Here is a 15,461-nt window from a genome sequence, read left to right on the forward strand (position 1 = left end):
CACCACCAGCAGGAAACGTGGGTTAAGTGTCTTGCCCAAGGACACAACGACAGTGACAGACTGAGTGGGACTCGAACCTGCAACCTTCCGTTTACGGGGCGAGCACTTAACTCGGGTGCCACCGTAGCCCCGCGTCCTACAGACGTAGTACAGCCCACTTTTCTAACCATCCATAGAAAGCGACGGAGATCGCTGGCCTGTGATTGGGTAGGTTGACGCTTCCTTTAACTTTGTCATGCACCACCTTTCCCCCTTAAAAAAATGAAACGAGAGCCGAAGATATCTAGCAACAGATGCAAAGCAGATTGAAGAACATCTCGCGGTGTATGTCCAACGATATAAAACGTTTATACCCTCGTAACTAAAGGAGTACAAAGATACGTAACAAACTTTATTCATGTCGGGAAATTACGGGAAATGTGAGTTTAGAGGTGGTGGCTGAATGGAGAAGTGGAGGACAAATAAAGTTTCTGAAATGGATAAACGCAATATAAACACGATAGAGACGTGAATGCGTTGATGGCAGGATACCCCAGAAATGCGCTACGCCCTCTGCTGCGCTGGTGGAGAATTGCCAACACTGACACACCCGCAGAGAAGTATAACAGGTGTGTGTGTGTGTGTGTGTGTGTGTGTGTGTGTGTGTGTGTGTGTGTGTGTGTGTGTGTGTGTGTGTGTGTGTGTGTGTGTGTGTGTGTGTGTGTGTGTGTGTGTGTGTGTGTGTGAGTGTGAGAGAGAGAAGGAGAGAGAGAAAGTGCAAACTTGCTGATGTATAAACTAGGCTTGAGAATGAAGGCGGGAAAACTTGCTGCCACCTAGCAGTTGGAGTTTGAATTGCACACAAGAGAAATAGAGTAAATGTTAGCATGTAAATACTTAAAGAAAAAATCAATGCACTGCTTTTAAATATCATTTCAGTATCATACCCTGAAATAAAACGATATTTCAGGGTATTGATATTTTCTTATAGCCTGGCAAGCCAGACTAAATAAATGTATTATTTAGTCTGGCCACGCTCCATTGACGGCTCTCGGTTGTGGGGCGGGTTCTACCGTTGTCTTTCAAATGCTCTCCACATTCCACTGGACAATGAATGTGACATACTCTTGTTTCACTCTGTTGCATCATCCCACCCACCAGGCATATAGAGTGCCCTGATTGGCCCACAAAGCGGATAAAGCTCTGTGATTTGTTCACTAAGCAGATAGAGCACTATGATTGGCCCACCATTACGGACCAATCACAGCTCTTTATATGTTTGAAACCCCTCTAGAAAGCTGTGATTGGCCAGCCAGAATGCTGTTGGGGCTGCAGAGGTTCCAGTGGAGCGTTCCTAGACCAAACTTTGCAAAGCAAGAATTAGGTCTAGTTCACTAGGCTAATTTTCTTACATTCCTAGTTGGTACTAATTGCCCGATATTCTTTTTTCTATCACGATTTCTGATAAGATTTTGTTTCCAATCGGGAATAGTCTAACATACTTTTTCTTGTGTGTTTTTGAGGCTTGAGTGCAGTCAGGTAGAAAGAGAGAGAGGTTTGTGGTTGCCATGGTAATCAAATGAGACACTGGCAACAGCTTTAACATTAGCTTTTTTATGTTTGATCACTTTTATACAGAAGGCATTTTGTTTTGATGTAGGTCAGTAAAAAAGAAAACTGCGTTTGGGCTTTACAGAAGATGATTGACTTTTTAAAGACGTGGTTTGCATTTTGAAACTTTGACCCCCTGGATCTTATTTACTCCCAACTCCTGATTTTAAATGACAGTTTCAAGTCCTAAACAACTTGTGGTTTTATTTCTCAGGGCTATTACAAGCGTACACCAGACTACATCCCCATCCGCAGACGCGAGCGTCGGGGCTGTTTCGCCGTACCCATGGTCCACTCCACCTACCTGCTGGATCTGAGGAAAGAGGCCTCACGCGAGCTGGCTTTTTACCCGCCTCACGCCGAGTACAACTGGGCTGTGGACGATGTTATTGTCTTTGCTCACTCTGCACGCATGGCAGGTGGGAAGAATACAGCACAGATACGAGTGATGTTGTGGGATCACTGAGCTGCTTAAACTTGTAAACTCCTCTCCTCAGATGTGCAGATGTACGTGTGCAACAGAGAGGTCTACGGCTACATTCCCGTGCCGATGCGTTCCCACGCTACTCTGCAGGATGAGGTGGAGAGCTTTCTGCACACACACCTTGAGATCATGGGTGAGCTTTTGGAGGGATTTCATTTCTTTTTTTTATTGTGACAATAATTCAGTCTAATGTAATATATTTGATGTAATAGCTGCATTTCCATTAGACGAGTTCTGGGATATTTCTGGGAATGGGAAAGGTGTCATCTCACCACCATGGATGGATTAAAAGTTAAAAATATTAGTGTGATAAAAATCTGACAAGGCACATTTTGAAACAAAATTATTACATTTAATCTGATGGGATTTGTTTTAATTCTAGGTTGTTATTATTATTAATGTGTGAATTTCTAACTGGAACCAAAAGCCATGCCTATTAATGTTGCATTAATACACTACTTTTAGATGCACATATTTAATAACTAATAAGAGAATTACAATTATCTTTGGTGTTTCATAGCAACGAGAAGACACAGACTGATATATTTTTACTTTAAAGGCATCAGGCGTGCATTTACTGTGTAGCTTTTTGATTAATGTATTATTTTAAGAAAGCAGTGCTTTAAAGTCCAAGTTGTGGGAAACTTGTTTAATGAATACATTTGGGTCTCTGGTAGGAATGAATGCCTTACAAGTCGTACTCGGGGTACAAAAAAGCCCAGAATCTCTTGCATCAGCATAGGCAAGTCTGCTGCAGCAGGGTGGCAGAACACGGCAGGATTTTGAGTTTTTTTTTTTGTTTTGTTTTTTTAATATTTGGACATCTCGCCTTGGATTGTATAACAGCAATAGGACTCTGCCGCTGACTTGCAAATGAAAATGTTTTACAGTGATATGTACTGTAAGTGCACATTTTCATCTTGTTTTTTCTTGTTCTACCTTTATTAGCATCCAGTCTTTGAGCAGGTGAGAATTCACATCTGTGGTCTCAGTGCTGCAGTGAATCCAGCCTTCAGGATGTTTGGTCGGCGGGTTTCCAGATGTCAGAAGTGACAACGGTGCACTCTAAACCAAGCCAGTGTTGTTTGCGGGTTTTCTGGCTGTAGGAGTGCGTCACTTCCACGCCAACCTGCTAACATCACACTGACTTTCTACAGGGTCTGCTGGCTGCAGTCAAACTGTGTTCAGTCATGTTTTAAATCCAGAATCAGCTTATTTGAACCAGCGAGCCATGTGCTGATGTAATAACATCTTTAACATTCCGTTTGGGTTCAGATTCATATCGGTTCACCTTCACATGCTTATTAACTATGATTCATCTTTTGCAATCTCCCAGGCGAGGCATCGAGAATCATCTGCAGTTCCCCTTTCCTAGTTCTCCACTTTGGGATTCCCTCCTCGACACATTAAATTATTCTCTTTGTAACTCGGTTTTTTTATTCGACAGTGAATAATCCGCCGTTGGAGCCCTCCAGCTTCCTTTCTGTCCCTCCCAAGCAGCCTAACAAGATGGGCTTTGATGAGGTACATTCTTGCATACCCTCTCACAAACGAGCGTACTCCATCACCTGAGCGTGTGTGAAGTAATTTTTTTTAATTATGGGATTTGTGTGTGCACCCAGGTTTTTATGATCAATCTGGTTCGGAGAGCCGATCGTCGCGAGCGAATGCTGAGAAGTTTGTATGAGCAGGAGCTCAGCTGTAAGGTTATTGCTGCTGTGGATGGCAAGTACGTTTCTCATCTTCCTCCTCCTCCTCCTCCCACTGCCTCCATCTTCCTTATTTGTGTTTCTGCAGCCAGCGGTGGAGAATCATGTAGGGAGTAAAGATGGAGACAAACAACCAGGTGGAGACTAGCTGCTTTCCAGAAGGAACGGGTTTAGCTCATTTGTTTTTATGCTGCTTGGCTTTAAAAATCTGTCCTGCTGTTTTCATGGTTTATTTGTTTTGATTCAATCTGGCCAAGAAAATATGAACCAACAGGTGTAAACGCAGCACTGTGATTAATATGTGATTAAGACGTTCCAGCTGGAGACGAGGTTTTAAACTGATTAAGTGAATGGCTTCTTGTTTTTCAACAAGTCAGGCTTGAAATACATTCTGTGGTTTTCCATTCCATTTATTTGATAGAGCACATTTAAAAACAGCATGTGAGCTGACCAAAGTGCTGTACAGGGGTAAAAACATATAGGGTTAAAAGAATAATATAAAAGAATAAAACAACTAGAGCAGAACAAAAAGAACCATGAGAAGTCAATAAAATCAGTCAAAGAACAGTGTAAATAAACCATCGATAAAATAGCTAGGTAGTAAAAGCAAGAGAATAAAAATAAGTCTTTAAGTGGGACTTAAAAACCCCAATGGAGGAGGAGATTCTGATATTCAGCGGGAGATCATTCCAAAGTTTTGGAGCGCAGACAGAAAAAGCTCGTTCACCACGGGTTTTGCAGCGTTGACGGGGAATTTGTAGTAGGTGTAGGTCACCTGAACGGAGAGTCCTGCCTGGCACATAAGGAGTGAGTAACTCGGATATGTAGGGTGGTGCTAAGCCATTCAGCGCCTTAAAAACAAACAATAAAATTTTAAAACGTATGCGGTAGTGCACAGGAAGCCAGTGAAGTCTTGCTAAAATTGGAGTGATGTGCTGCCGACGGCCAGTATTGGTCAGAAATCTTGCCGTCGTATTTTGGATCAGCTGAAGGCGAGATAATGCGGCTTTTGAAATACCAAACAGAATTGCGTTGGAGTAGTCCAACCTTGAGGTGATGAAAGCGTGAATGGTTGTCTCGAGGTGGCGCCGATTCAGAATGGGTTTTAGTTTGGAAAGACGTCTCAGCTGATAAAAACATGATTTAACCATGTGATTAACGTGAGAGTCCATTTTTAGAGCCACATCCATTTTAATTCCAAGCTTTGGAAAACAAGCTGCCCGCTTTGGGAATAATTTAATTATTGGGCTACAGTAAACATAATCAATAAATTCTGTTTTTGTAAACCAGGTTAAGGGTAGTGAACCGTTATGTTGGGACAGATTTTATAGCTAGATGTTTGGTTAATAATGTGATCGTCATGGGACCTAAAAGAGCGGTGTAGATTGTTTTTAGTTCTTACCCGTTGTAGACGGCTCTCTCAGCTGTTCTGTCAAGCCAAGTCCAACGAGTCCAGTCCAAACTGGTTGTTCAGCTAGCTATCTACAACAGGTTAGATGTTAGTTGTTCATACTTTTGCCCTTTGTCACCGATTCTGTTTCTAACTTTTATGGACAGGATTTCTAGTCGCAGCCAAGGTGGCGAGGGGATTCGTTTTGGTGGGCTAAGGATCTGGTCTCTGCTTATTTTTCACAATGGGGAAAAAGATGGAGCGTGAGATCGATAGGCAGATTGGTGCTGATCTGTTGTGGTGAAGAGGGAGCTGAGCCGGGACGAGAGGCTCTCGATTCACTGGTCGATCTACGTTCCTGCCCTCACCTATGGTCACGTAGCTTTTTCCTCGCAGGGTGTCTGGGCTGCCCCTTACCCCGGCTTTCCACAGCAGCCGTCAGCAGCACGTTACTGCAGCAGCACGTCATAGCTGCTGATAGGAACCGCTGTGGTCAACAGAACCTTTTCCACTGGAGCCGTCGGCAGCCGTCAGCAGCGCGAGTCGGCCGCGTCTCAGGAGCAGCATGTCGCGGCCTTTACGCGCCGGTTCTATTTCCTACGCGCGACGCCTCTGAAACGGGTCAAGTTCGACATTTTTGGGGAAGGAAAGACAGGAAATCGGACGCGGAAACGGAGAGAAGCTCCCGAGATTTTCAGAATAAAGAACGTACTGCCTTCCGGTTGCTTTAGGTTACTTACTGTGCGGCCCCGTGAAAAGTTATCACCTAGCTAGCGGTCTCCTTTGTTTTTCAGGTCCGTATTGGCGATTATAAAACGGACAGAACATAAAACACAAGCCTTGTTGTAGTTTTCTCCTGCTTGTTGTTGTGTTTACTGACGAAGCCACTTGTGTGACTTCGCGCTCGGTCGGTGACAGCTGCTCCCCTGCTGCTTCGCGTCTCGTGGGAAGGGCCAAGCAGCAGCTTACGCGAGCAAGACGTGCTGCTGCAGTAACGTGCTGCTGACGGCTCCCGTGGAAACCCGGGGTTAGAGATAGGGTGAGAAGCTCGGTCATCCAGGAGGGGCTCGGAGTAGACCCGCTGCTTCTCCACATCGAGAGGAGCCAGTTGAGGTGGCTCGGGCATCTGGTTAGAATGCCTCCTGGACGCCTCCCTGGTGAGGTTTTCCGGGCACGTCAAACTGGGAGGAGACCTAAAGGAAGACTCAGGACACACTGGAGAGACTATTTCTCTCGGCTGACCAGGGAACATTTTATTGCTGGCACAAGTGACAGAGAGGGAAGTCTGGGCTTCTCTGATTAGGCTGCTGCCCAACTCTGGATAAGTGGATGATGATGGATGGATATAAACTTTTTCCACAGATCTAATCATCAAAGGGTCTAAAAGAATATTTCATTATGAATGAACATTGTTTCACTTTACGACATTTATATTTTAGCCATAAACAAACCAAATAAACTTATTTTGACGTAACCTTTTTAAAAGACTCATATTATAAAATAGTGGTTCAGGATGCTATTTTCCCCACACTTGCTGCTCATCGGAGGCCATGTTTGATCAATACAATCTTAAGCCCCATTCCCATCTGTACCGGGTCGGCCCGGGCCGGGTTGCGTAGGTTGTTTACATATCTGGGTGGCCTGGAATTTTCCCGGGCCAACCAAGGCTCATTCTCGGCCCTCTTCCCGAGGGGGTCTGCTTCAGGCCGACCAGGGCCAACACACCCACTGCTGACAGCAAATTCACACCTTCCATTAGAGCAAGCCTCTGATTGGTGGGTAGAATCAGCCCATTCACACCTTCCATTAGAGCAAGCCTCTGATTGGTGGGTAGAATCAGCCCATTCACACCTTCCATTAGAGCAAGCCTCTGATTGGTGGGTAGAATCAGCCCACATGGGCTAAAGGCAAGGATGTGTGGAATCAACCGGGCCAGGCTGGGGCCGACTGGGGCTACCCGGCCCGGGCCGACCCGGTACAGGTGGGAATGGGGCTTTATTTAAAGTCAGGGCAACAAAATCTGACCTCATTCTGAACCAGGCCCTCAAAACATCCAAATAATTTATCACTTCCATCTTTAATTTTCTTTTCTCCCTATTGTTTTTTCTCTCTCTCAGAGCTCTGAACACATCTCATATAGAGACTTTGGGGATTAAGATGCTGCCAGGATACAAAGACCCTTATCATGGCCGACCTCTCACCAAAGGGGAACTTGGTTGCTTCTTGTCTCATTATAACATCTGGAAGGAGGTGAGAAAATCAGAAATGATGCCGTTTTTTAAACGAAGCCCGGTTTTCTGGGACAAATGAGTGTTTGTGTGCATTCAAATATGTTTTGGTGTCTTCATGTTTACAGATTTGGCTCAAAAATATATTGTTAGAGGATATAAACTCTTTTTTAGAAATAGACTGAAAATGCAAGAAATGGATGCTTGAAACATTAAATCTGAACTTTAACCACTGAACCTTCAGGGTGTCCCATAAAAACAGTTTCACTAAGCTACCTCATTCTTCCTGCACTACATTCACTATAAGTGAATTCCTCACATATACATCTTAGTTAAATAAAAACTCCTGCAGATTGATCCTTGTAAGTGGCCTCCATGTCTCTATTGGCCTCATTCAGGCGTGGACTCCCGGTTACCCCTCATGCCAGACATCATCACACTGAAAATTGGCTTTTGACCCTTGAAGACCTCTTCAGCCTTTATTGAAACCCCCCGGGGTTTCTAAGAAAGAGGAAGTCTTTAAGCTCGTAACTGAAGGATGAAGCTGTTCATGTCTTCTAAAATCAACAGGAGTGCATTAGATGTTTATTAGACCATCGTTCACTCAGCACCATCATGTGAGTTCTAGTTCCTCCTTTTTCTGAATTAAAGTTTAATACCTGCTGATTGTGTTTTGTTTTTTTAGATAGTCGACCGAGGTCTGCAGACGACCCTGGTCCTCGAGGACGACCTGCGATTCGAGGTGTTCTTTAGACGCCGCCTCCAGGCGCTGCTGCAGGAGGTCACAGCACACAAGCTGGACTGGGATCTCATGTGAGTGAAGCTTCACTCGCAGAAAAAAGGATTTTTGTAAACAAAGGATTACCTTCTTCTACAATATCATCCATCCATCTGTCACACACGATTTGTCAGATACCAGCAGGCAGATGTCACAGTAACTTCTGGGGATTTAGCATCTTAACATTCCTGAAACGTCTTCTCCTAAAAATCATTTCTGTTGTTTTATGTCTGGTTACATCAACAGTATTTAGGTGTCGTCTTACTGTTTTTTATTGAATTCATTTGTTAAATTTGATACACAATTGTACAGGCGACGTTTTTAAGGTGCTAAACTGTCTTGGATATTGAAGTAGACACTTTTATCATTGAAAATGTTATATATATCTTTAAAAGACACAAAAATAGAGTTTTTATGTTTAGGATGAGCTTATTGGATTTGCAGAAACGTAATTCTGATTAGGGTTGCATGATATTAGGAAAGCCTGTGATGCGCGATAACATATGACTTGGAATAAATAAACAAATCCATAAATCAAGAACAAAATAATCGAAACAAAGAAAAATAATAATTTTAATGACTACAAATTATCATAAAATATGGGAAAAGCAAAAATAGTGATTAAAAGATGTGAGAAAATGGAAAAAGAAAGTGGATCCTGGGAAAAGCAGAAAGAGCAGAACGGCGCTAACTCAGGTGTTTGCAAGCCATCCAGACTAAGTGCCGTCCGCCCAGGTGGCGGCCATCAAACCTATAAGAACCTACTCGATTGGCCAAATGGTTAAAGACTCCTTTTGATTTGTCAAAAACTTCATGCTTCCATTTCACAAAATGCATAATGAGTAGCAAACTTTCGAGCTGACCATTCATTGCGGTTTTATTTTTCTGTTTTTGCGATATGCATATGCTGATATCGCCATGGCGATATATTTACGATGTGTTGTGCAGCCCTAATTCTGATAACAGTCTTGAAAGTCTGAACTGTTCAGATTGATTTTCTTCTTGAAATAAATCAAACCCTTAATCAATATAATACCGATGATTTCTTCTGGAGCTGATTTCATATTTGTTGCTTAAATTGTATTCCCAAGCAGGTTGAATCCTCGCCTCTCCTCCTTCCTTGAGGGTCTAATTGCATTGTGTTGAACAAATAGCCAAATTCTTGCAAATTCTCTTGGATCTTTTGAAATAAATTACGACTTTATTTGCTGTTTGATCGCCAAAGTCTCCAAAAGGATTCCCACATTTCTTGCCGTTCCTGACCCACTGGAAAGAGATTCGGATGATTTCCAGGCGTGCCAACAACAACTCTATCAGCAAATTGTAGGATTACCATCTGAACAAACTGGGAACACAAATTCCCAGTCCTAGTTTAGTGAGAAAAGAACCTTAATTTAGAAAAAGAACATAAGTTTTAATAAATATTTGTGGTTTCGCTCTTAATCTGGAATGATTTCCAGATGCTAATGAATATTCTTTCTTCTGTCTGGGATTGTAATAACTAGTCTGGACCTTTTATTAATCAGTAAGTTGTGTTCTCGTCTGCTGTTCAGTTACATTGGACGGAAGCGAATGCAGGTGGACCATCCTGAGAAGTCTCTTCCAAACATCCATAATCTGGTGGAGGCGGATTACTCCTACTGGACTCTCGGCTACATGCTGTCATTACAAGGAGCTCGAAAGCTCCTCCGGGCCGAACCTCTGATCAAAATGCTTCCTGTCGATGAGTTCCTCCCTGTGATGTACAACAAGCACCCGATGTGAGTGTGATCCATCTCTTGCTCTTTTTGTACTTCTGTTTAGCTTCCTTCCTTTTCATACAAGTCCGTCCCTTTTCCCGTCGTTCTTCAGTTTGGAGTACATGGATCACTTCGAGCGCCGGGATCTGCGTGCATTTTCAGCCGAGCCGCTGCTGGTGTATCCCACCCATTACACGGGAGACGCGGGCTACATAAGCGACACAGAAACATCGGTCGTGTGGGACAACGAGACTGTCAAAACGGACTGGGATCGTGCCAAGTCGAGGAAAACTCAGGAGCAGGGTGAGCTGAGCTTCGAGGCCCAGAACTCTGATGTGCTGCAGTCCGATCTGGAGAACTGGAGCGCTCGAGACGAGCTGTGATGGAGGAAAGAGAACGAGAACGAACACAACTCTGTATAAAACAAAAGGGAGACGGAACAGCGACCGGGTTGGGTTTCTTACTCCACTAACGGATCTTTCTCTAGAGAGATTAGATGTAGACTTAACTCTTGAAGAGTCGACTAATAGCTTTATTTATTGCATCCAAACCTTCTCCTGATTGTGTTTCAGAAAGAGGTCTCTTTGGTTCTTCTTCTCCAAAGGTCTTGTTAAAGGTGTGGAACACTGAAAAAACATATTTAAATTATTATTTCGGATTTTAATCGGTCACTCTGAGTTTTTCATGCAGGCTGAACATGAAAATAGTCTCCTACACCTATCTCTTGCATTAGCTTCTGATAGAAGATAGACGGTGAAACTAGAATTTGAACAGCCTGGCAGATCTACGTCACTTAGCATTAATGGACTCATCCATCTTGGCTCGGGAACAGATGTTTGTTTAGCGTCCAGCAAACAGCAGAGACCGTCTCGGCTAATAGACGCTACCCACTAGCATTAGCAACTTCACCACATAGCAGAAGCTCCTCCGCGCTTGTGTTATTTGTGGATTTAAAATATCCTGTTACACGTCAGTGATAGAGTCCCTTTGCTGATATCCAATCAGAGCTGTGATGTCCAAATGTCAGGAAATAAGACTCCAGAACCCACCGTCTGAAGTCCAATCCCAATACTCGTACTGCGCCCTACTGGCTTCAGCGAAGTGCACTTGGAGGAAGTGTGCAGTAAGGCTTCAAGTGCGTAGTGCACAGGTGTGCAAATAATCGCTGAATTGGAGCAGGGTGCATTGTGTCATCAACCGCAATGCATGCTGGGATGCTGCATGTGCTACTTTTTAAAAATATCTTTATGAACAACTTTCAAAGTTCACATCTGTTGCTGTTCACAATAAATCTTAGTCTAAAACATTCAGAGCATGAATAAATATTATTAATCGTGTTAAAATGAACTTCTTTTGTTTAGAAATAAATATTTTCAAAAATGGCACTTGAACCATTGTTCCACCTATAAAATTCTCATGCTGCAATGGACTATGAGTGATAGACTTGGCCCAAGTCCACATCGATGCACACCAGTGCTGATCAAGGGTGCAAAAGGGGCGTGGTCAACTTCCACACTCGAGGATCGGGACACCCCAAGACTTGCAACTGTAGACTGGAATGCGCAATTGAAGGGTGCAAGGGTGGAAGTGCAAGTATTGGGATTGGGCCCAAAACTCAACTGTGGCCCAATCTCAATACTCGCACTTGCACCCTTGTGCCCTTCATTTGTGCGTTCCTGGCCAGGGGTGCGAATGCGTAGGGTGTCCCGATTCTCAAGTGTGAAAGTTGACCACGCCCCCATTGCACCCTTAATCTGCACTTCACCCAAGTCCGCAGCGATGCAGACCTTGGGCAAGGGAATTACCCACAAGTCATTGCTGCAGGAGAAAAGGCTCAAGTTCCTTTTCAGAAAAATGTATTTTCTAATTAAATTTGTTCATTTTAGAACGATTAGTTGATGCTCTGAATGTTTTAGACGAAGCAGCACGGAAGTAAAAATTAATTTCAAATAATTGCTTTATTGTTTGTTTGAAAGTTGTTAACAAAGGTTTTTGAGAAAAGTTTCACAGCGACCAGCATCCCGGCATGCGTTGTGATCGATGGCGCAACGCTCCCTGTCTCAATTCGGCAATTATTTGCACACTTGTGTACTACACACTCAAACCCTACTGCGCACCTTCTCCAAGTGCACTTCGCCGAAGACCGCAGGGCTCAGTGTGAGTATTGGGATTGGGCCCAAAGCTCAACTGCGATGTGACTCACTTCTAGTTCCAGAAAAGGTGCACCAGTGTTTTTCTTCCCTGAGTACGACTTGCAGGGCCTTGATTCCTCCTAGAGACCACTGGAAAGGTATTGATTAAACAAGTGCTCAACACCTTTAATAAACCTGGACTAGCTGGGTAGAACATTTGCAGCTTGAACTGATTGTTTCTTCTGTTGCATGTTTACTGGCTGTGGTCATTTCTACCAAAGAAAATGTTACTTTTAAGTTAATCCTAAAGAAAGTTCCCCTTTAGTGTCTCCTATCACTTTTAGTGTAGCTGTTGTTCAACCGTGTTACTTTTATGCTTTACCTTTTGTTTTTATTGATGAATGTATCTGTTTTCTGTGACTTACCAAAGTGCTCTCCCTTTTGGACAACAGGTTGGTTTTAGTCTTTTCCTTTTTTTAACATTTAGTCTTTTTAATACAAACTAGCAGCTTTTTTTGTCTGTTTATTGGAAATAAATGAAAATAGATTTTTTTTAAGGAACGCTTTGGTGTTTTGCCTCTCCTTAAAATGAGTCTTTGTCATAAAAAAAGCCTTTTTGGCTGACGTTTACTGAACTAAACGAGAAAACATCAGAAGATATTCACCTCGGAGCTCAGTAGACTCCTAATTGTTGTCTGCTGTGACAATTTTCACACGCAGCTGTTTTATGTGAGCCCAAACATCCCACAATGCATCCGAGACTTCCTTTAATTAGCGCCTGCTGGTGTGTGCCCTCACCATAATTACATAATGGTCAGTTAAAACGGGCTACAATTACATTCACCATGTTTAGACTCATCCTTTATTCATAATTGACCAGTGGAGCATACTTTCTGTCCTCTTCACAGATTTATGGTAATTAATGAAGAGATCCTTTTCAAATCAGAAGATATTTAATTAGAGGCATAATGTCTTTAAAAGGCCTAAATGAAGGAACACTGCTGTTATTTTAATAGCATTTTAGCTTGTTTTAATGTTAGTTTCTTTAATGTCTTATAGAGACTACTGCAAGCAGGTCAGAGGTTGGCGACGTTTGAACTCGGTGAAGAATGTTCTGCTTTGGAATGTTTTTAAGGCGGTCCTGGTTTTAAGGGCTGCCTTAAGGCGTGAAACACTGAAAAAACTTTTTTAAATCTTACTTCTGATTTATCAGTCATTCTGTTTTTCATGCAGGCTGAACATGAAAAAAGTCCCCTACACCTATCTCCTGCATTAGCTTCTGAGAGAAAATGCACGCTAACAGGATTTGAAAAGCTCGACAGATCTATGTCACATTGTCGCTGAGCATTCATGGACTCACCCATCTTGATTTATGACGGGGAAGGCTGTTGTTATTTTTAGGGTCAAGGAAACAGCAGAAAATGACCCGACTAGCAGAAGCCAACTGTTAGCATTTGCAACTTCAGCACACAGCAGAAGTTCCTCCAGGCTTGAGTTGTTTGTGGAGATAAAACATCCACGTTGCAAGTCAGTGGTAGAGATGTCACTGTAATCTAATCCGAGGTGAGACTTCAAAACCGTTGTCTGAGGCTCCGCTGTGATGTGGGTCACTGCTAGTTCCAAGAAATGATGCACCAGTGACTTTTGCCCCCGGAGAACGACTTACAAGGCATTTATTCCTAAATGAATTGATTAAACAAGTGTTCAACACCTTTAAACACAAACACACACCCCACTATTCTTCCAACTCTTACCTCTTTCAAACGGGTTTGTTTGAAGCAAACATGGCCGACCAGATCTGATCTAAACAAGCTGAATTGGTCTTGTTTATATATCAAAAGAATATCTTTTCATCTCCATAAATATTCATGTTCCTCCCTTGGGATTTTTAGGACATCTCAAAGTTGTCCTAAGGAGACCAAGCACCTGCAAAAGAGGATTTTATGCAGCACCTTCCATGTTTTAGCAGTGACAGAAACATTAACCTTGATAAGATCAGACACAAAAGCAGCTCACATCCTTTTTGAGAGCAAGTTTATGCTAATAGATCTCTGAGATGCTTCATCTTCGTCGTAGTTTTGGTCTTTTCTGTCTTTATTTTCCTGTTTAAATTATTGGTTTATGGTCATTAAGGAGTTCCAGTCACTTTATACAGATCCTTCAAGCCTAATGATGATTACAAGTGTCCCTGAGAGGACAATGTGTTCCAGTTATTGGTTTTTAAAAACTTTTTTTTTGTTGCATTGCATGTATTCGTTGATGGTATATTTCTATAAATATTTATTTTTTATTATTAATTAATAGAAACCATCTATTTTCTACATTTACTGCACAAGCATTATGTTCTTAAGAAAATGTCTCTATAGGGCTAACGTAGGCACATTTTGAGGCATCAAAAGGGTTAGAAGAGAGAACCAAACTAGGTCTTTGAATACATGACACATTTAAAAAACAAATCAGTGAAGTTAAGATTTTCTTAAAACTGGTGTGGGGGCCCAAAAAAGTCGACTATAAACAGTTAAATTCAATTCAAGTTTATTCATAAAGCGCCAAATCACGACAAGAGTCGTGTCAAGGCACTTCACACAGTAAACATTTCAACACAGGTCAGTTCATTTAGCCAATCAGTAAAAAGTTTATAAGGAACACGGAAGATCGCATCGAGTCACTGACTAGTGTCAGAGTCTTTACAGCGATCCTCATATTAAGCAAGCATGTAGCGACAGTGGAGAGGAAAACTCCCTTTTAACTGGAAGAAACCTCCAGATGATCCTGGGTCAGTATAAGCAGCCATCCTCCACGACTCACTGGGGGCCCTTTAGCCCTTGTGTTGAAATGTTTGGACACCCTGCTCTAAGACTTCCTCTATGACTCTAATCTTCTGACCTCTAGAGGAGGGTCAAAGTACTGTAGAGGGCAAATACCAATGTCATTTTTCTTACCAGTGTCCTATAACATATTATGATTGATACTGACACAAATATTATATTAATATTAGCTCATAAAATCCAATCATAAATCTAATAAAACTTGAATGCACATGGAAACACTTTACAAGGGTCCCTTAATTGATGTTACTTAGTGCATTATTAAGCATGAATAAACTAATAAAGTAATAACTGCTTAATGTTGAATCCAATTTGAAGTAATTTATCACTAAGCAGACCCTCGGGCCCTTTGTCCTAATAAAGATCCTTAGTGCATTATTAAGCACTAATAAACAAAGTAACATTATTAAAGGGACATTTATTGCAAAATGTTACTTTACATTTATTACAGTAACCTTTTTTTATTTAAACTGAATTTTTTACTGTCCACAATGACATTGTTATTGGAGGCCGGTGTAATTAACAAAAATATTAAAGAACCATCTGCAGGGACCCCTCTTGTGTCTGCTAACAGACGCTGTGT

At 42.2% G+C, this 15,461-nt stretch overlaps 1 protein-coding gene across 1 annotated transcript in view; it reads left to right on the forward strand.

Annotated features, from left to right (window-relative positions):
* LOC107390497 (procollagen galactosyltransferase 1) overlaps positions 1 to 10,516 on the forward strand; it is a 32,379-nt gene extending 21,863 nt beyond the window's left edge. The window contains exons 5-12 of the mRNA XM_015967247.3: positions 1,805 to 2,009; positions 2,088 to 2,207; positions 3,522 to 3,598; positions 3,697 to 3,803; positions 7,291 to 7,423; positions 8,087 to 8,214; positions 9,733 to 9,939; positions 10,031 to 10,516. Of these exons, the coding sequence (XP_015822733.1) occupies positions 1,805 to 2,009; positions 2,088 to 2,207; positions 3,522 to 3,598; positions 3,697 to 3,803; positions 7,291 to 7,423; positions 8,087 to 8,214; positions 9,733 to 9,939; positions 10,031 to 10,301 (1,248 nt within the window). The 3' untranslated portion in view covers positions 10,302 to 10,516. The remainder of the gene's footprint in view (positions 1 to 1,804; positions 2,010 to 2,087; positions 2,208 to 3,521; positions 3,599 to 3,696; positions 3,804 to 7,290; positions 7,424 to 8,086; positions 8,215 to 9,732; positions 9,940 to 10,030) is intronic.
* The last annotated feature ends 4,945 nt before the right edge of the window (positions 10,517 to 15,461 follow it).

The sequence above is a fragment of the Nothobranchius furzeri genome, chromosome 4 (assembly GCF_043380555.1).
Source record: "Nothobranchius furzeri strain GRZ-AD chromosome 4, NfurGRZ-RIMD1, whole genome shotgun sequence".
NCBI classification, from domain to species: domain Eukaryota; kingdom Metazoa; phylum Chordata; class Actinopteri; order Cyprinodontiformes; family Nothobranchiidae; genus Nothobranchius; species Nothobranchius furzeri.